This window comes from Trichosurus vulpecula, chromosome 6 (genome assembly GCF_011100635.1).
Source record: "Trichosurus vulpecula isolate mTriVul1 chromosome 6, mTriVul1.pri, whole genome shotgun sequence".
Taxonomy (NCBI): Eukaryota; Metazoa; Chordata; class Mammalia; order Diprotodontia; family Phalangeridae; genus Trichosurus; species Trichosurus vulpecula.
The window spans coordinates 113,035,646-113,057,347 of NC_050578.1; the positions used below are offsets into that span (position 1 = coordinate 113,035,646).

General features: G+C 37.3%; 1 protein-coding gene across 1 annotated transcript in view; it reads right to left on the reverse strand.

Annotated features, from left to right (window-relative positions):
* IL15 (interleukin 15) overlaps window positions 1–21,702 on the reverse strand; it is a 157,741-nt gene that overhangs the window by 60,670 nt on the left and 75,369 nt on the right. Inside the window, exon 2 of the mRNA XM_036763938.1 lies at window positions 9,518–9,642. Coding sequence (XP_036619833.1) covers window positions 9,518–9,583 — 66 coding nt within the window. The 5' untranslated portion in view covers window positions 9,584–9,642. The remainder of the gene's footprint in view (window positions 1–9,517; window positions 9,643–21,702) is intronic.

The following is a 21,702-nucleotide window of genomic DNA, read 5'->3' on the forward strand; positions in this document are numbered from 1 at the left end:
ACAGGGGGAATTAGGATGGAGAAAAAGACACAGATGGAAATCATAACCCTGAATGTGCAGGGGATGAACATTCTCACAAAACAGAAGCAGATAGCAGAATGGATTAAAAACCATAATCCTACAATATGCTGTTTACAAGAAACGCATCTGAAACAGGGGGATACACATAGGGTTAAGGTAAAAGGCTGGAGTAAAATATATTGTGCCTCAGCTAAAGTAAAAAAAGCAGGTGTAGCAATCCTAATCTCAGACAAAGCAAAAGTAAAGACAGATCTAATTAAAAGAGATAAGGAAGGACATTATATCCTGCTAAAAGGCACCATAAACAATGAAGCAATATCATTGCTTAACATATATGCACCAAGTGGTAAGGCATACAAATTCTTAGAGGAGAGGTTAAGGGAGTTACAGGAAGAAATAGACAGCAAAACTATAATATTGGGAGACCTCAACCTCCCCCTTTCTGAACTTGATAAATCTAACCTCAAAATAAATAAGAAAAAAGTTAAGGAGGTAAACAGAATTTTAGAAAAGGCACATATGATAGACCTCTGGAGAAAACTGAATGGGGATAAAAAGGAATATACTTTCTTCTCAAAAGTACATGGCACATACTCAAAAATTGACCATGTACTAGGGCATAAAAACCTCACAATCCAGTGCAGAAAAGCAGAAGTAGTCAATGCATCCTTTTCAGATCATGATGCAATAAGAATCATTTTTAATAAAGTACCATGGAAAAATAAGCTAAAAACTAATTGGAAACTAAATAATTTAATTCTAAAGAGTGAGTGGGCCAAAGAACAAATCAGAGAAACAATTAATAATTTCATTCAAGAGAATGACAATAATGAAACAACATACCAAAACTTATGGGATGCAGCAAAAGCAGTTCTTAGGGGAAGTTTTATATCTCTAAATGCCTACATGAATAAAATAGGGAAAGAGGAGATCAATGATCTGGGCATACAGCTGAAAAAGCTAGAAAAAGAGCAAATTGAAAACCCCCAATTAAATACCAAATTAGAAATAATGAAAATCAAAGGAGAGATTAATAAAATTGAAACCAAGAAAACTATTGAATTAATAAATAAAACAAAGAGCTGGTTTTATGAAAAAACCAATAAAATTGACAAACCTTTGGCCAATTTGATTAAAAAAAAGAAAGAAGAAAATCAAATTACCAGTATCAAAAATGAAAAGGGGGAGGTCACCTCTAATGAAGAGGAAATCAAAACAATAATTAGGAATTATTTTGCCCAACTGTATGCCCATAAATTTGACAACCTTGGAGATATGGATGAATATCTACAAAAACATAAACTGCCCAGACTAACAGAGAAGGAAGTGAAATTTCTTAATGACCCCATATCAGAAAAAGAAATTGAGCAGGCCATTAACAAACTCCCTAGGAAAAAATCTCCAGGGCCAGATGGTTTTACATGCGAATTCTATCAAACATTTAAAGAACAACTAAATCCAATACTTTGTAGACTATTTGGGAAAATAGGTGAAGAAGGAGTCCTACCAAATTCTTTCTATGACACAAATATGGTACTAATACCCAAACCAGGTAGAGTTAAAACAGAGAAAGAAAATTATAGACCAATTTCTCTAACGAATATTGATGCAAAAATTTTAAATAAAATATTAGCAAAAAGATTGCAGCAACTCATTACGAGAATAATACACTATGACCAGGTAGGATTTATTCCAGGAATGCAAGGCTGGTTCAATATTAGGAAAACTATTAGCATAATTGACCATATCAACAACAAAACTAGCAGAAACCATATGATCATCTCAATAGACGCAGAAAAAGCCTTTGACAAAGTACAACACCCGTTCCTATTAAAAACACTAGAAAGCATAGGAATAAGTGGAACCTTCCTCAAAATTATAAATAGCATCTACCTAAAACCATCAACAAGCATTATTTGTAATGGGGATAAACTAGATGCATTCCCAATAAGATCAGGGGTGAAACAAGGATGTCCATTATCACCCCTATTATTCAATTTGGTACTGGAAACATTAGCTGTAGCAATAAGAGAAGAAAAAGAAATTGAAGGAATTAGAATAGGAAAAGAAGAAACTAAATTATCACTTTTTGCAGATGATATGATGATTTATCTAGAGAATCCTAGAGAATCAAGTAAAAAACTACTTGAAATAATAAACAACTTTAGCAAAGTTGCAGGATATAAAATAAACCCACATAAATCCTCAGCATTCCTATACATTACTGACAAAGCCCAACAGCAAGAGATAGAAAGAGAAATTCCATTCAAAGTTACTGAAGGCACTATAAAATATTTGGGAGTCTATTTGCCAAGACAAACCCAGGGCCTATATGAACATAACTATGAAACACTTTTCACGCGAATAAAATCAGATCTAAATAAATGGAGAAATATCAGTTGCTCATGGTTAGGCTGAGCTAATATAATAAAAATGACAATTCTACCTAAATTAATCTATCTATTCAGTGCCATACCAATCGAACTACCAAAAAATTTTTTTACTGAACTGGACAAAATAATAACAAAATTCATTTGGAAAAACAAGAGGTCTAGAGTATCTAGGATATTAATGAAAAGACATGCTAGAGATGGTGGCTTAGCCACACCAGATATTAAACGGTGCTACACAGCAGCAGTCATCAAAACTGCCTGGTACTGGTTAAGAAACAGGGGTGTGGATCAGTGGAATAGGATAGGTACACAAGTAGGTGAAATCAACAAGTTTAGCAATCTACTCTTTGATAAACCCAAAGAGGCCAGTTTCTGGGATAATAATTCACTATTTCACAAAAACTGTTGGGAAAATTAGAAAATGGTAGGGCAAAAACTGGGCATAGACCAATATCTTACACCATATACCAAAATAAAGTCAAAATGGTTCATGATTTAGGAGTAAAAGTTGATACTCTAAGTAATTTGGGAAAGTAAGGAGTAGTTTACTTATCAGATTTGTGGAAAAGTAAAGAATTCATGACCCAACAAGAGATAGAGAGCATTACAAAATGCAAAATGGATAATTTTGATTATGTCAAATTGAAATGTTTTTGTACAAAAAAAGCCAATGCAACAAGAATTAGGAGGGAAGCAGAAAATTGGGAGAAAATCTTTGCAACTAGTATCTCTGATAAAGGCCTCATCTCTAAAATATACAGGGAGCTGAGCCAAATATATAGGAATACAAGCCATTCCCCAATTGAGAAATGGTCAAAGGATATGAACAGGCAGTTTTCAGAGGAAGAAATTAAAGCTATCTACAGGCATATGGAAAAATGCTCTGGATCGCTGCTGATTAGAGAAATGCAAATCAAAACAACTCTTAGATACCACATCTCTCCTGTCAGATTGGCTAAAATAACAAATCAGGAGAATGATAAATGCTGGAAAGGATGTGGGGAAATTGGAACATTGTTGCATTGCTGGTGGAGTTGTGAGCTGATCCAGCCATTTTGGAGGGCGGTTTGGAACTATGCCCAAAGGGCTATAGAAATGTTCATACCCTTTGACCCAGCAATACCACTTCTAGGGTTGTATCCCAAAGAAATTATGCAAGCGGGAAAAGGACCCATATGTACAAGAATATTTATAGCAGCTCTCTTTGTGGTAGCCAAGAATTGGAAATCAAAGGGATGCCCATCAATTGGGGAATGGCTGAACAAGCTGTGGTATATGAAGGTGATGGAATACTATTGTGCCATAAGAAATGGGGATGATGCAGACTTCATAACAACCTGGAAAAACCTACACGACGTAATGCTGAGTGAACGGAGGAGAGTCAGGAGAACGTTGTGCACAGCCACAGATATAAGGATTCCGTGAGGACCAACCCTGACATACTGCGCTTTTCTCAGCAACCTAAGGGGGAAGGACAACTCCAGGGGACTCACAATGGAGAATGCTATCTTCATCGAGACAAAGAACTGCGAGGTTTGAATACAGACTGAGGCACACTACATGCTCGCCTTTTCTGCTTCTCTTTTGTTTTTGTTTTTGGGGTTTTTTTTTTTTGGTTCTGTTTCTTCTTTCTCATGATTCATTCCATTGGTCAAAATTCTTCTCCATAACTTGACTAGTGCATAAATTAATTCAATGCGAAGTTATACATGACAGTTATATGAGACTTCATGCCATCTTGGGGAGGGAGGGGGGAGGGAGGGGAGAAAAACTGGAACTCAAAACTTTGTAGAACCGTGTGTGGTAAACTAAAAATAAATAAAGAAATTTATTAAAAAAAATACCAATTTGGAAGAGGACAGCAATGACACTGTAGGTACATCGGATACCTCAAAAGATAATGTGAACTGCTCTCCAGCCCAAAAAGCATTGCTGAAAGAGCTAAAAGAGGATTTTAAAAACCAAATTAGGGAGGTAAAAGAAAACATGGAAAAAATGGAAAAGTCCCTAAAGAATAAGATTGGCGAAATGGCCACAGAGATTCAGAATCTAAATAGAGAAAATGACACCCTGAGAGGTAAAATCAACCAATTGGAAAAGGAGACTCAAAAGCAAAATGAAAACACTAACTCATTAAAAATTAGAGTTGAGCAAGTGGAAGCTAATGAATCTATGAGGCACCAAGAAGTAGTAAAGCAAAATGTTAAGAATGAAAAAATAGAAAAAAAAATGTGAAATATCTGATTGGGAAAACAACTGACCTGGAAAATAGATCCAGGAGAGACAATTTAAGAGTTATTGGTCTACCAGAAATCCATGATGAAAAAAGGAGCCTTGACAGTGTCTTCGAAGAAATTATCAAAGACAACTGCCCAGAGGTTTGCCCCAGAGGGCAAAATAGTCATTGAAAGAATTCACTGATCACCCCCTGAAAGAGATCCCAAACCGAAAACACCAAGAAATATTATAGCCAAATTTCAGAATCATAAACTCAAGGAGAAAATACTGCAAGCAGCCAAAAAGAAGAAATTCACATATTGTGGAACTACAGTCAGGATCACGCAGGATCTCTCAGCTTCCACATTAAAAGATAGGAGAAATTGGAATATAATATTCCGAAGGGCAAAAGACCTGGGACTACAACCAAGGATCAACTACCCAGCAAAACTAAGCATAATTTTTCAGGCAAGGAGATGGACATTCAATGAAATAAGGGAATTCCAGACCTTCCTGATGAAAAGGCCAGAACTCAATGGAAAATTTAATCTCCAAATACAAAACTCAAGAGAGACATAAAAAGGTAACCGGGGGAAAAACCCCACAAACCTTATTAACCAATAAGGGCAGGTTGTTTGCATCTTTATGTGGGATTATATCATCTTATGTATGTTTTATATATATACATATATAGGTCAGTCTTGAGAATGGTACAGCCATTATGACAATTGAAAGGGATACACATAGATTGTGAATGCCTGTATAAATTAACTGATGTAAAGATAAAAAATATAAGTAAGAGATATAAAGGGTGGGCTATGAGAGAAGAGGTAAGGAGGTAGTAGAAAAGGGTAAATTACACCAAATGAAGTGGCACAAAAACATATTATAGTAGAGGGAAAGAAGGGAGGGGGAAGAGCAGTATTTGAGCTTTACTGTCCTCTGATGTGGTTCAAGAGGGGAATAACATACTCTGATAAGTTTAGAATTCTAACTTGTCCTACGGGAAGTAGGAGGGGAAGGGGGGAACAAAAAGGGAGGGGCGTGGTCGGAAGGGAGGGGAGAAGTAGCAAGTGGGAAACGGTAAGACAAGGGAGGGGGAATAAAGAGGGAGGGTAAACTGAGGAAGGTGGTGGTCAAAATAATCTGAGATTTTACAGTATGCTAATGCACAACCTTCTCTGTCTAAAGTTAAATTTCTGCCTGTTTTTGTTGTTTTGATATATTCTATCCAATTTACTATCTGTATATCTAACTATATATAAATATAGATAGATATATGTGCATGTACATTAACAATTGTGAACATATATATATATATATATGTACCTATATGTATAAGTATATATGTTTACGTACACACATTGTATGTTCATAATTTTTTACATGTTGTTTCTTTCATTAGCATGAAGGCTCCCTGAGGATAAGGACAATTTTTGCCTTTCTTTGTATCCCCAGCACTTAGCACAGTGCCTGGAACATAGCAGGTATTTTATAAATGCTTATTGACTTGATCTGATTATATATTGGTAAATAAATAGGGTTCATGCCATAGGACTCATGGCAAAAGATTCATCAATATGATGTGTGACTATTGTACATAGAACCCATAGCAAAGTGGAACTAAATCCTGGATTTAGAGGCAGAGATCCCAGGTTTAAATCCCAGCTTTAATATTGCTACTGTTTGCTTAACCTTGGGCAATCATTTGACGTCTCTGTACCTCAATTTCTTCATTTGCAAAATGAAAAGGGTGGACTAGATGACCTAATATCTCTAAATTTATGATTCTTTACCCCAGGTATGTTAACAAACCACGAAATATCTGTCCTCCTTTACTTTTCATTTCAAAGGAGCTCAGTAAAACAAATATATTTTAAAATTATCATTTAATTCAAGGCAAATACTAACTCTCAAAACTATAGTTATATAAATTCAACCTTTGTGTTGCCAAAGTCTTCAGAGACAAAATTCAGCCTGTTTATTCTGTATATGGCATCTAAATCTAAAGGGAATAATTGTTAAAGGTGAATGGTATTCAAAATGGAGTTATAAAGATAAGCTGCATGCTAACCAATGCCTTGTGAGCGTGCTTTAATATGAGCTAATGCTGTCTTCCTTTAGGGCTATGGCTCTCAATCCTATACCCACCTACCCTATGCTTCCCATCATTCCAGAGAAGCGTGAACTTGGAGAAGTCACTTAAGTTCTCTGGTCCACAGCTTCCTCATCTGTAAAATGTTGAGATTGAATTAGATGGTCACTGAGGTTCTCTAGGTCCTCTAGCTTCTATGATCCTACAAGTCTCTAAACATTTATCTGTATAACAACAAAAAAGGCAAGATGCCTATGCTACAGGAGAAAGGAAAAGAAGCTACAAATGAAATTCCACTACAATAAATACTATTATGATAGGGTAGAAGGTCCTATATGATAATATTTTTATATATTATAATAACCATTTTATAACTCTCATAATATGTTTTATGTTGATATTTCTATATAGTAATATTTCTAATTCCAAGTAGAAATTCCAAAAAACCAGCACTTTCTTGATTTGGCTCCAAGGAACTGTCTTCAAGTGGTGAGAACTAAAAGGTTTTTAATAATGTTTTCCCAGTCTCTCTGCTGCAAGTACCTTCCCTTCTAAGGTAACCTTCCATCTACCCTGGATGCTTCTTGTATGTACCTATTTATGTATATGTTGTCTTTTCCTTTAGAATGTAAGCTCCTTGAGGGCAGGATCTCTTGCTGTATTTTTTCCATTTGTTTTTTTTTTAACTTTATATCCCAAGCACTCAAGCATAATGCCTGGCACATAACATGTGCATAATAAATGCTTGTTGATTGATTGACTAATCCTGGTTGTCTTCCTCTTGTCACTTTCTAGCTTATTGCTGTTTTTCCTAAAATATTGTGCCAAGAACTAAATATAACACTCCAGATGTAGTCAGACAAAGATAGAGTACAACGGCAAAAAGCCAACGTAGATATTGATTTCTCTGGCCGCTATCACAAAACAGTTACGTGCCTAGGGTAGGCTATCAAATTAGGTGCTTGCATTGGCAGCAGGAAAAGGGGATGGGAAATCTCTTTAACCAACAATGGATTCATAGGTTAACTAGAAGCAAAACTTGATGATTTTCCAATTCCAAGATTCTGGAATTTTAAATATGAACAAGTAACAACTTCTCCGTAACTCTTCTCACCCCTTCCAACCTCTGATTTGTGAACCATTACCTTGAGAAAATCTATCTCAGTTCCCAAACAACCCAAAATATTTAATTCAAAAAAAGGATCCAGGACATAGGAGGAATGTGATCAATACTTCTTTCTTTCCCTTAATCAATTCAAAGCAGAGGTTTTAACTTGCTCATTCACAAGGAGATAAGCCATTAGTTACTTTATTTCCAGGTCCTGCTACCTTGGCAACAGGGCAAAATTTCATGACCACAAAATATTTGATTGCCTTAAAGTTCAGGACAATAGAATTTCATTTTTGGCATCTTTTCTTCGATTTTCTCAAAGTTCACATGGATGATAACACCAAGAAGTGATTTGAATATGGTAACCAATAGCGTCAGGGATCTGGAAATGCTCTTAGAGAAAATCTAGCCTAATCCAAAGCTGAATAAGAATGCTTAACAACAACAAGAAGAAGTAGAGATCCAGCCTTTGCATGAAGACTTCCAGAAAGCCCTAACCCATTTCCTTCCCAGGCAGCCCCAACCATTTGTGGAGAGCTCTGATGGACAGTTTTTTATTACCTTAAGTCATTTATTTAACTCTTTCCAACTTCTACCCAGTGCTCCTGGGTAGCCAGTTCTTGGGGGACAGAGAGAAAGATTCTAATCCAATTTCCAAGAGAGAACCCCTCAAAGGCTTGGGAAGAAGGCTATTATTCCCTAGTTTTTCAGCCTTCCAATCTCCAGGCAAAATATTAGTTCCTCCAAATAATCCTCCTGTGACATGAACTCCAGGCCTTTCACCCCTCTGGCTGTCTTAATCTGAACACTGACCAGTCTATCATTGTTCTTTCTAAAATGTGGTGCCCAGAAGTGAGCACAATGCTCTAAGTGTGGTCTGTCCAGGGCATGGTACCCCAGATGCTGTACCTCTCACACGAAGACTAAGATTGAAGTCACTTTCTTGGCTGCCAAATGTCTGTATGTCAAAAACTGTGTCCGACTATTGCCTGGTAAATGGGATGATTAGAAAAGAGTCTAGACAGTGTAGTTAGGAAGAGAGGAAAATGCTAAGGGAGACATTTCCTCAATGGCCTGCCCTGTGGTCGCTCAACCAAAATTGTTCAGACATCTGCACATTCAACTTCTAACAGATCTCACCAGTCCCCTTTGTCTTTTCAAAGTTTGGAGTCCTAGAGTAGGGCTTCATAATGTGTGTGTGTGTGTGTGTGTGTGTGTGTGTGTGTGTGTGTGTAATGTACCCCTTTGGCCATCTGGTAAAGCATAAGGACTCTTTCTTAGAATAATGCCTTTAAATGCATAAAATAAAATATGAAGGATTATTTTTAAAAAAGCAACAACCACTTAGCTTGAAATACAGTAGCAAGATATTAGAAAAAATGGCAAAAAGTTAAAAGATTCCAGGTTAATTCCAACCCCAATGTAAGAAATACTCAGACAAAGTGTATTGAAAAGTAGGGAATTGTTTCTGTACCTCGAACCCAGTGTTCTTATTCTTCAGAAAGAGACCAAGTAAAACTACTGACAAGATCCTAATTCTGTTGCCTCCCTGCCATGTGCCAACATTATACCATCTGCCTTTAAACAATGTTCTAGTATCACAATCACTAAACTTTCATTATTGTTCAGCCGCATAAAAATTTTTTGCATTGTATTGAAGAATTTTTTTTCATCACTTACCCTACCCCCAATGGACCGGCTGTATGCTCTCTTTGTCTTCCGTGGCGCCCGTGACATCACCAGCATGGTGCATGATGCTGCAACCTTACTCCATGGAGCCAGATGGCTGCATCAGGAATTGGATTCTACAGAATTTAAAAGGAAAAGAAAAAAAATGGATATGATGATAATTAGGTGTTGAATACTGTTCTCTGCTTTAGAGTTCTGGTTCTCCAAGTACAGGATCTTGTTACAAGAGAGATTTAAGACAAGGATAAGCAGAGCACTGTCATGATTGAAACTGGTGTAAATTGAAGCACAAAGTTACAAGTATGTTCAATTTACTGATAAGATTAGTAATTACCAATAAAATGGTTATCTTAACTCCTCAGCCAACCAAGGTACGGGCTTACTAGCTTTATGTAGCTTTGGGAAGTACAAGAGAACAGGAGGCATCACAGTTGGTACACAATATGATTGGTTACAAATTCTGAAGTATCATAGATGATGGAAAACAATCTGATTGGATGGAAGTCTGGAATACAAGGCTAGCAACAAACCCTCCTTCCATCTTGTTGCTATGGAAAGCTTATTGGTGGTGTCCACCTGCATGGTTAGTTAGTGTCACAGCAATAACAGACTTCCTGGCACCCACTTGCATCTCGCAAGGATTGTTGGTGAAATAACAGATCTCCTTTAATTGTACATGGGCATGCAAGGCTGTGTAGAGGTAACATATTTCTTTGAGTCTATAGGACAATTGAATTTTAAACTAAATCAGAGAGGGAAAACTGAACTTCTGGACTTAGGAACTTTTAAACTTAACTCAGAAACTCAGAGACCAAAAAAAAACCCACAGCTGAGGAAGTTATTGAATAGAATCAATTACAGAACAGAAAATCTATTATTTTATTTTCTCAGCACACAAAACCTTCAGTGGGTATATCTTCTTCTGAGTTCATCTATTCGGTTCCTGAGAATCAATCAATATGCATTTATTTGGGAACTACCATCTGCCAGGCACTGTAGGAATTTTCCAAAATAGAGCTCATGTTTATAGTTAAGGTATGTATCAGATTTTGGAGGAGAAATCCTCATGTCTTTCTATTAGATTGTAAGCTCCTTGAGGGCAGAAACTATATTTTCTATCTTTTCAATATCTAGAATGATTCAATGCATATAGCTGGGACTTCAATTGAATTTGACAAATAATCAATAATATTTATTAGTCATCTGTTAATGTGCCCAACAGTTCTGGGTACTGGGGTTTATTTTCTATTGAGCAGCCAATATATATCTATAGAGTTGATATAAAATATATAAACAGTAAATACAAATACATTTCCACGTGGGAAGAAGAGACACTGGTAGCTGGGGGAGGGGTCCAGAAAAATCTCAAATATCAGGTGGTACTCAAGTTGAGCTTTGAAGGAAGCAGAAGTTCTAAGTAATAGCTAATAATAATGATAGATTACAGTTATATACCTCTTTAAGGTTTGCAAAATGCTTTACGTGTGTTATCTCCTCTGACTGACAATAATCCTGTGAAGTAGTTATCCCAATTTTGGAGATGTGGAAACTGAAGCACAAAGAGGTTAAGCGACTTGCCCAGGGTCCCTCAGCCAGCAAATGTGTAAGGCAAGATTTGAATTCAGATCTTCCTCTTTCCAAGTGCTATACCCTCTACCCCTATGCCAACTAGCTTCCTCTAATAAATGGAGGTAAAGAGGGAGAACATTCCAAAAAGGAAAAGTCACTAAGACAGGAGGTGAAATGTATATATAGAACAGTATGAAGGAGATTATTGTATAATAAGCTTGGAAAGGTATGCTGGAGCCAGACTACAAAAGGCTTTGAATGCTATACAGAAAAGTTTGCACTTGATCTTTGAAATAAAAGAGCACACAGGAACTTCATGAGCCAGGGAGTAACATGGAAAGTAACATGATTTAGGAATATGACTCTGACATCTGTTTGGAATGTAAGCAAGGTACAGTTGTATAAGGAAGAAGTGATGATGGCCTCACCCTCGACAATGGCCAATGAGGAGAGAAAAGGGAACAGATGCCAAGTGGTAAGTAGGGTAGATCCAAGAGAACTTGGCAACTGACTAGATATTAGGCATAAGAGAGAATAAAGAATTGAGGATGATGATGAAATTGCAACCTGGGTAATCGAAAAGACAGATGGTGGGCACCCTTAACAAAAGTAGGGAAATTCTAAAAAGGGGTAGTTTGAGAAGAAATAGAATGACTTAACACTAAGTTTAAGATGGCTAGAGAATATCCAATGGGAAATGGCCGATCAGCAGCTGATGATGTGGCATTGGAGTTCACATGAAAGACTGGCTAGATATGTAGATCTGAAAGTCATTTACATAGAGATGATAACTGAACCCATAGGAGTTTTCATAAGTATTTATGATACAAGGTTCACTATTATCACATTTTGTATTCATATAAAATGTTTTTTTCCTTCAAAGACCACAGGTTTTTAGAGATGGAAGTATAACATAGATGATCGACTGCACTCAAGTTTGAGATAAACCACATTAAATTTTCAAAGGTAGGGCAGCGAATATTTGGATAAATATGCTAACTTATTCACTGCTTTGTTTAAAATAATTAATAAACTTGACATTAAATTTTGCTGTTCTCTGGAAGAGCTAATAGGATCATAGATTAAGAGCTGGAAGGAACCTTAGAGGTCATTCTAGTCCAACCGGTTCATTTTATAGATGAGGAAAGTGATTGATACAGAGCAATTCAACAAATGTTTAAGTGCCTACCATGTCCACAGAGTTACTAGATAGCACAGTGGATAGAGCACCTGCCCTAGAGTGAGGAGGATCTGAGTTCAAATCTCAGCCTCTGACACTTACTAGCTGTGTGACCCTGGACAAGTTCTTAACCCTGTTTGCCTCAGTTCTTCATCTGTAAAATGAACTGGAGAAGGAAATGGCAAGCTACATCAGTATCTTTTCCAAGAAAAACCCAAATGGGGTCATGAAGAGTCAGACATAACTGAAACTTCTCAAGAACCATTTGCAAATCACTAATCATTACCTGAAGATACAAAGATAAAAAATGAAAGAAATCCTGCCTTCAAAGGGCTTACATTCCACTGGGGAGGATACAACATGTACATAGACAAACAGAAATCAAGTAAATGCAAAATAATGTTGATGTGGAGGCAGAGACATTAACAGGAATTCTGGATAGTTCTCATAGGGTCAGTGGCATTAAGTCCCTTCCAGAGAATTAAAACTTAACATTTTCTGATTGCAAATTCTCTGTTATAAAAGAAAGTCACATCCAATTAAAAAAGGGACATGGAGAATTTTTGCTAAGAAAGAAAAGAAGCTTGGCCTCACTAAGGGATAGAACCTACAAATCTTGATAAAGAGCTCTGATGACATGGAGCATAGAATTGGTATATTAAGCTTATTCTATTCTTCCTAGCTGAACTTTGCCCCTTTTGAGGCAGCCTGCTCCGACTCTCCACTCCCAGGGCCATATTGGAGCCAGATTTAGTGCAGACACTCAACTAGCTTTAGCCCTAATACAACGCAGAACTTCTGAGCTCAAGTGATCCACAAGCCTCAGTCTCTCCAGTAGCAGGGATTACAGGGGTGCATAGTAGGAAGAGAACAATGTGTTCCAATGGCCATGAAGGCAGCTGAAGCAGGTCCTGTGGAGCACTTAGAGCTATGGTCAGACATAAGAGACACCAAGGATGCCAAGGTCATCTACTGTGTCCTGGGTCATCACCAGTCATCTTGAGTTTTGTCCTGCCACTGGACTTAGATGACTCTGGAAGAGAGAGTGAGGCTGACAACTTTGTGCAATGATGCCTCATTTAAATCCCATTTACACTCGAGTCAAGACACCACCACATGATGTCATTGGTTTTCTTCAAAACTAAGAGCAAACAATTATTAGCAAACATGCCTATCCCATGCACATTAAATTTAGGGAAAGCTACCCATCCACGACCTTGCTTACTGGACAATGTTTTCTGGTTAAATTTCTATAAGTCTTGGGGAGATGACAGAAAGAAGAGAGATAATAGATATAAAAAGAGGAAACAGGGAGAGAGAATGAAGAGATGAAAAGGGGGAGAAGGAGACAGAGATGGAGAGGAATGGAGGAGGAAAGAGTTGCTATTACTCTGTTACTCCTTATACAAATCTCAATCAGAAATATATCTGTTTCTGTTTCTCCCATTCTTGTTCCACTGCTATCAAATGCCAAATTAATAATCAGTTACTGAGAGTACACTCATTTTAAAAAAGCCAAATTGTATAGTGGTAGACACTGCACTTCAAACAGAAACAACTAGATTCAAGGCCTGATTCTTCCACTTACTTGCTGTATAACCTGGGTCTGTTTCCTCATCTATACAAAAAATAATCTACACCCTAGATGGGTGGTGTAAGGGGAAGAACACTTATTTTGAATCAGAAGACCTGAGTTCAAATCCTACTCTTCCCCCAAGAGACCATGGGCCAGTCATTTAGCTTTTTTAGGCCTCATTCTCCTCAGTTGTAAAATGAAGAGGTTAGATCAGATGACCTTAAGGTCTCTCCAGACTCTAATACTATGATGAACTTCTCTTTGAAAATGTCCAATGACAGGCAAGTCCACTAATTTATGAAGCAGCCCATTGAAATTTTGGTCTAATAGCTAGAAAATTATTTCTTACACTGTGCTGAAATTTGTCCCTCACTTGTCTCTAATCATTGGCGCTAGTTATTCTCTCTGGAACAGCCATTCCAAACAGATGGACTGACCTGGGCAAAGGAACCAAGGAGGAAACAAACAAGATGTGTAAGTCATAGAGACCTCAATCACTGAGAGAAGCTGAGAGCAGGTAAAGGGGCACAATATTAACACATTGGAGCCCACAAAGGAGTCATAGTATTTCCTCACCACCATGGCGGGGCAAGTATTGAAAGCCAAGACAGTGCTAGAAAGCAGAGGGTCATGAATCCAGGATAAGGAGTTCTGATGTAATTCAGTAGCATTAGGCAATCAGCAAAGGCTTTTAGGTCAGGCAGTGACTTTATCTGAGTTGTGCTTTAACTTAAGCAGATTAATCTGATAAAAAGAGTATATTCCTGCTTTCTAGGTCTTCTTGTAGATAACTACTAAAAAATATTGAGAACAGAACCAAGGACATAGCCCTGTAAAATACCAGCAGTAAATACCTTCCTGTAGACCCCACCCACTAACCAATACACTTTGGGTATAGTTTCTCGCTAGCTCCGAATTCACCTATCACTTCACGCCCACCTTTTCAACTTACTAAAGCTATTAGTAACATTGTCAAATGCCTCACTGAAATCTGGATATGTGCCTTTAATGGCAATCCCATGATATGCCTATGTAGAGACCCATTCAAAATTCAAATTTGCAAAAAGGATTAGTTCAGTATGAATTATTCTTATGAATCATAGGCTGTTATCACTCTTTTTCTCTGTTTAATATTCTAGTTTTTAGAAATCTACTACAATGTCAAGATCACCTGGGCAGCTAGGAGGTACAAAGGATAGAGTGCCAAGCCTAGAGTCAGGAGGACCTAAATTCAAATCTGGCCTCAGACACATAGTAGCTGTGTGACCCTGGGCAAATCACTTAACCCTGTTTGCCTCAGTTTCCTCATCTGCAAAATGAGCTGGAGAAAGAAATGACAAATCACCCCAGTATCTTTTCCAAGAAAACGCCAAATGGGGTCATGAAGAATCAGACATAACTGAGTGAAACAACTGAACAACAAGATCACATATTTATGGCTTCCAGAACCTAATTTTTCTCTCTTTCATAAAAATTGGTCAGCTTTTTACCATCTTCTAGCAGTTCTTGTGTTCTTTAAAATTTCTCAGATGACCAAGACAGGTTCTGACATTACACCTCCAGGTTCTTTTTAGACTTTAGAATATAATAATTCATTTGGGACTAAAGATCTGAACTCCCTTTAAGCAGGTAGAAACTCTCAAAGTAACATGATCACTCTACTTTGACTTTTCCAGTTTTGAGGTAGTTTCTGGACCCCAACTCAAAATCTAGGAATGATAAGCTCTTGGCCAGAGAGAAGTACACCTAAAAAGGGCTGGTTTTAAAAAAAAGTGTATTTTTTAGAAGCCTGGAAAATCTAATGGAAAGGATTTTAACTTACAAAACAAGGGGGAGGAAAAAAGTGACAACCCTTTAATTCATTATATGTGCTTCTTCTATGTCTATATTCATCTAACTTGATTACATAGAGAATTGCAACAGCGATGCAAAAATAGTACAGAAATCTCCAAATTGACAAGAAACAAAACCCAAGAGAGGAAACAATCATAAAGTCCCTGGTCTCAGATATCTATACACAAATATACAGATTATGAGTAATATGTAAGAGAAAACTGTAGTTTTGGCTTTAAGGAGGGTTGTTACCGGCAGAACTCACAAAATAGCAGAGGGAAGCAGGGATCCAGCCCAGGACAGCCTGGACAGTTGCTGGATGAGGTCTACGGCACACGGAGTGGAGGGGAGCAGAGCTCAGCGTGGGAGGCAGCAGGACCAACCAGACTAGGAGCTGGGCAGGACAGGCCCTAGCACCCTGAATCAGTGAGCTGTGGCAGTTACCAGACTTCTCAACCCCCAAACACCAAAGACAACAGAGAAGCTTAGTGGGAAAAGCTGTGGGGGACAGAGTCCACAGTTTGGCCACTGCCCCAGGGGCAGTGGGGGAGGTGCAGCTACAGAACTATAGCTGCAGTTACTTCCAGCCCCAGGCCTACCTGGTGGGAGGAATTAAGTGGTGGATCAGAGGAGGAGTGCAGAGCCTGCTGAAGATTTGCATCAGGTCCAGGTTGGTGGTTCTTGAGGAAGGAGCAGTGCTGGGGTGGCAGAGCTAGCTGTATAGAAATAGCTCTGAAATCAACGGCGCATCCCCTCAAGCTTGGAACAAAGTACTCTTTGCTCTACAAGCAGTCATACCCTGACTAAAAACTAAAGGGTCAAGTAAGTTGTCTGGGAACATGGCCAAGCAGCGAAAACACACCCAGATTCAGTCTCAGACTTTGGAATCTTTCTTTGGTGACAAAGAAGACCAAAACATACAGCCAGAAGAAGTCAACAAAGTCAAAGAGCCTACACCAAAAGCCTCCAAGAAAAACATGAACTGGTCTCAGGCCATGGAAGAGCTCAAAAAGGAGTTGGAAAAGCAAGTTAGAGAAGTAGAGGAAAAATTGGGAAGAGAAATGAGAAGGATGCGGAAAAACCATGAAAAACAAGTCAATGACTTGCTAAAGGAGACCCAAAAAAATACTGAAAAAAATATTGAAGAAAACAACACTTTAAAAAATAGACTATCTCAAGTGTCAAAAGAGCTCCAAAAAGCCAATGAAGAGAAGAATGCCTTGAAAGGCAGAATTAGCCAAATGGAAAAGGAGGTCCAATGGACCACTGAAGAAAATACTACCTTAAAAATGAGATTGGAGCAAGTGGAAGCTAGTGACTTTATGAGAAATCAAGATATTATTAAGCAGAACCAAAGGAATGAAAAAATGGAAGACAATGTCAAATATCTCATTGGAAAAACCACTGACCTAGAAAATAGATCCAGGAGAGATAATTTAAAAATTATTGGACTACCTGAAAGCCATGATCAAAAAGGGAGGGTTGTTACCAAAACAATACAAAGACCAAAAGAACGGGGCTAAGTTTCAAGCATGGACTGATCATCTATTTACCTCTATTTTGGCCAGCACCAACTTGCCTGCCACATATCAAAGATGGGTAATAGCATTAAGATCAGGAGTGAAACAAGTATGTCCATTATCATCTCTATTATTCAATGTTGTACTAGAATTGCTTGCTATAGTAATAAGAAAAGAAAAAGAAAATGAAAGAATAAAAAATAAGATGAGGAAACAAAACTATCACTTTGTAGAAGATATGATGTATACCTAGAGAACCCTAGAAAATCAACTAAAAAATCTGGTTGAAAGAATTAACAACTTCAGCAAAGTCGCAGTATATAAAATAAACCCATATGAACATCAGCATTTCTATATACTACCAACAAAGCACAGCAGAAAGAAGCTGAAAGAGAAATTCCATTTAATATAACTGCAGATAACATAAAATACTTGAAAGTCTATTTGCAAAGACAAACCCATGGGTTGTATGAACACAATTACAAAACACCTTTCACACAAATAAATACAGATCTAAACAATTGAGGAAATAGTAATTGGTTCTGGGGTAGGCTGAGCCAATATAATAAAAATGACAATTATACCTAAGGTAATTTACTTATTCAGTACCATATCAATTAAACTACCAAAGAAATATTTTTTCACATTCTTTTTTAAACATTTTAAAAATTTCGTTATTTATTTATAACATTTTTTTAAATTTTGAGTTCCAAATACTCTCCCTCCCACTTTCTCCCACACCCACCAAGAAGGCAAGCAATATATCAATTATACGTGCAAAATCACGTGAAAATATTTCCATATTAGCCATATTTTTTAAAAAAGCAAGAAAGATAAAATGAGAAAATTTTAGTTTGCACTCAGAGTTCATCAGTTCTTTCTTTATAAGTGGATAGCATTTTTTTTTTCCATCATGAGTCCTTTGGAATTGTCTTGATCAGAGTAACCAAGAATTTTACAATCAATCATCATCACAACATTGCAGTTACCATGCACATTGATCATCTGGTTCTTTTTACTTCACTTTGTATCACTTCATATAGGTTTTATGATGTTTTTTTTTCTGAACTCTGCCCCCACCCCATCATTTCTTACAGCATAATAGTACTCCATCACAGTAATAAGCCACACCTTGTCCAGCCATTCCCCAGTTGATGAGCACCTCCTCAGTTTCTAATTCTTTTCCATCACAAAATAGATGCTATAAATATTTTTGTACATATAGGTAGTTTTCCTTTTTCTTTGATCTCTTTGGGATATAGACCTTGTAATGGTATTGCTTGATCAAAGGGTATGCATAGTTTTATATCCCTTTGAGTATAGTTCCAAACTGTTCTCCAAAATGATTAAACCAGTTCACAACTATGCCAACAGTTCATTGATGTACCAATTTTTCCCCCATCCCCTCCAGCATTTGTCATTTATGGTAGGTGTGAGATGTATGATACCTCAGAGTAGTTTTAATTTGCATCTCTCCAATCAATAGTGATTTAGAGCAATTTTCTTTTCCATATTAATATAGATAGCTTTGATTTCTTCTGAAAGCTGCCTGTTCATATACATTGACCATGTATCAATTGGGGAATGACTCATTTTCAAAAATTTGATCCAGTGCTATACTCGGAACATATTTGAGAAATTGGGTTTTTATCAGGGAAACTTGCTGTAAGAATTTTTTATATTATTTCATAGTCTATGGTACCTTTTAGCAAAATGTAGTTTCTCTGATAATTACCCCTGACTTTTTTACACCAGCTGAAGTAAATTAGATTTTGCTAAAGCTCTTTATTTTAGCTCTGTATCTTTCTGTTTTGAATGAGTCCCTTGAAAACAACATTTTGGTTGGATTCCAGTTTCCAATCCATTATGCTACCTGCTTCAATTTTATGGGTGAGTTCATCCCATTCACATTCACATTTTTGATTACTTTGTATTCCCTTTCATTCCATTATCTTCTGTTTCTTCCTCTCCCTCTCTCTCTCCATCCTGTCCCTCCTCAAAAGACTATTTTGCTTCTAACCACTGCCTCCCTTAGTCAGCCTTCCCCTTTATCATCACCTCTCCCTTTTTCTAATCTCCTTCCCCTCCTATCTCCCTACTGGGTAAGTCATATTTCTATACACAACTGAGTGTGTATATAAATTCTTCCTTCTTTGAAACAATTTTTATGAGAGTGAGGTTTAAGTGTTGCCTGCCACTACCACCCCCATTTCCCCTACATTGTAAAATCTCTTTCTTGTTGCCTCTTTTATATGAAAAAATTCCAGTTCTACCTTTCCCTTCCCTGTTCTCCCAATGCATCCCTTTTTCTCACCTCTTCACTCTTTTTTGGGGGGGGGGGGGATGGGGATCATTCCAATGCAATCAAATAACACTCATGCCCCATCTATATAAATTCCTTTTAACTGTCCTTTAATAATGACAAAGTTTTTAGGAGTTAAATGTATCATTTTACCATATAGGAATTGAAATTGTTTAACTTTATTGAATCCTTTATGGTTACTTTCCTTTTTTATCTTATTATGCTTCTCTTGGGTAATCTGTTGAATAGCAAATTTTCTATTCAGCTCTGGTCTTTTCAACAGGAATGCTTGAAAGTCCTCAACTTCGTTAAATATTCATTTTCCCCCTAAAGGATTACATTCAGTTTTGTCAGATAGGTGATTCTTGGTTGTAATCTTAGCTCATTGGCTTTTTGGAATATCATATTCCAAGCCCTCTGCTCCTTTAACATGGTAGCTACTAAATTTTGTGTGATCCTGCCAATGACTCCATGATATTTGAATTGTTTCTTTCAGACCACTTGAAGTATTTTCCCTTTGACCTGGAAGTTCTGTAATTTGGCTATGATATTCTTGGGAGTTTTCATTTTTGGAATTCCTTCAGGATGGGTAAATTCTTTCAATTTCTACTTTGCTCTCTGTATCTAAGTTATCAGAGCAATTTTCCTCAATAGTTTTGTGAAATCCAACATCTAGGCTCTTTCTCTGATCATAGTTTTCAAGAAGTTCAATAATTATCGAATTATTTCTCCTCAGTCTATTTTTCCAAGTCAGTTGTGTTCCAGTGAGATATTTCACATTTCTTCTTTTTTAATTAGTTTTGTTTTGATTGTTTCTTGATGTCTCATGGAGTCATTAGCTTCCAGTGGCCCAAGTTTAATTTTGAAGGAATTATTTTCTTCAGTATGCTTTTGTGACTTTTTTTTTCTACTTGGCCAGTTCTGCTTTTTAAGGAGTTTTTACTTTGGTGAATTTTTGTGCCTCTTTAACCACTGGTCCAATTCTGGTTTTTTAGGTATTATTTCCTTATACCCTATTTTTGTACCTCTTTTACCAAGCTATTGATTTTCTTTTCATAATTTTCTTGCATCATTTTCATTCTTTTTCCCAGTTTTTCTTCTACCACTCTTATCTCTTTAACTCTTCAGGAATTATTAATGAGCTTTGGTCCAATTAGCATTTTCCTTGAACCTTTATTGGTACTGTTTTCACATTGTTGTCTTCCAAAATAAGACCTCAGTTTAGGTCATATTCTTCCCTGCCATCATAGTAGCTTCTGGGATTGTATGGAGTGTTCAGAGAGAACTAGCACCTCCGGTCAGTGGGCTTGCTGAGACCTTCTTAGGGGATGCTCATATACTCTTGGTGTCCACCTGTCCCCTCTCACCTGTGCCTCTAAGAAGTTGTAGCATGTGCAGCAGCCACATCCCAGTAAAACTGTCTTGGCAAACAAACTAAGCCAGGGTGAGAGTAGCCAACAGGCTTTAAACCTGTTGGTGAGTTAGGTGGATGCATACCCCAAACATGTGAAGATTTCTCCCAGTAGAGTGGGTGGATGAGAACAAGTCGTTCCAACAGGCAGGAAGGTTGTTGAAGCAGGCACTGTGGAGCACTTAGAGTAAGACATCAAAGAAGCCAAGGTCATATATTATATCTCATGCCATTGCCAGTAATCCTGACTTTTGTCTTGCCACTGGACTTCAATGATTCTAGAGGAGAAAGGGTGAGGCTGACAACTGTACAAGTCTTCCTCATTTAAATCCAATTCATTTGCAAGTCAAGACATCACTATTCATGATGTCTTTGGTCCTCTTCAAAAATTAAGGACAAATAACAGTAACTTTTTACAGTCAAATCCTATCTTGTTGTTGTGGGCTCATTTTTCCAGCTTTTTTTTTTTTTACTTTGGGTTCCAAATTCTCTCTCTTTCTCCTGCCCACCCTTCAAATTGCTCTCCAGAATGATTGTACTAGTTCACAACTCCACCAATGGTGAATTAGTGCCCCAATTTTCCCATATCCCCTCCAGCATTTGTCACTTTCCATCATTGTCATGTTAGCCAATCTGATAGGTGTGAGGTGAAGTCTCAGAGTTGTTTAATTTGCATTTCTCTAATCAATGGTGATTTAGAGCATTTTTTTTCATGTGACAATTGATAGCTTTGATTTCTTCTTCTGAAAACTACCAGCTCATGTACTTTTCCCATTTATCAACTG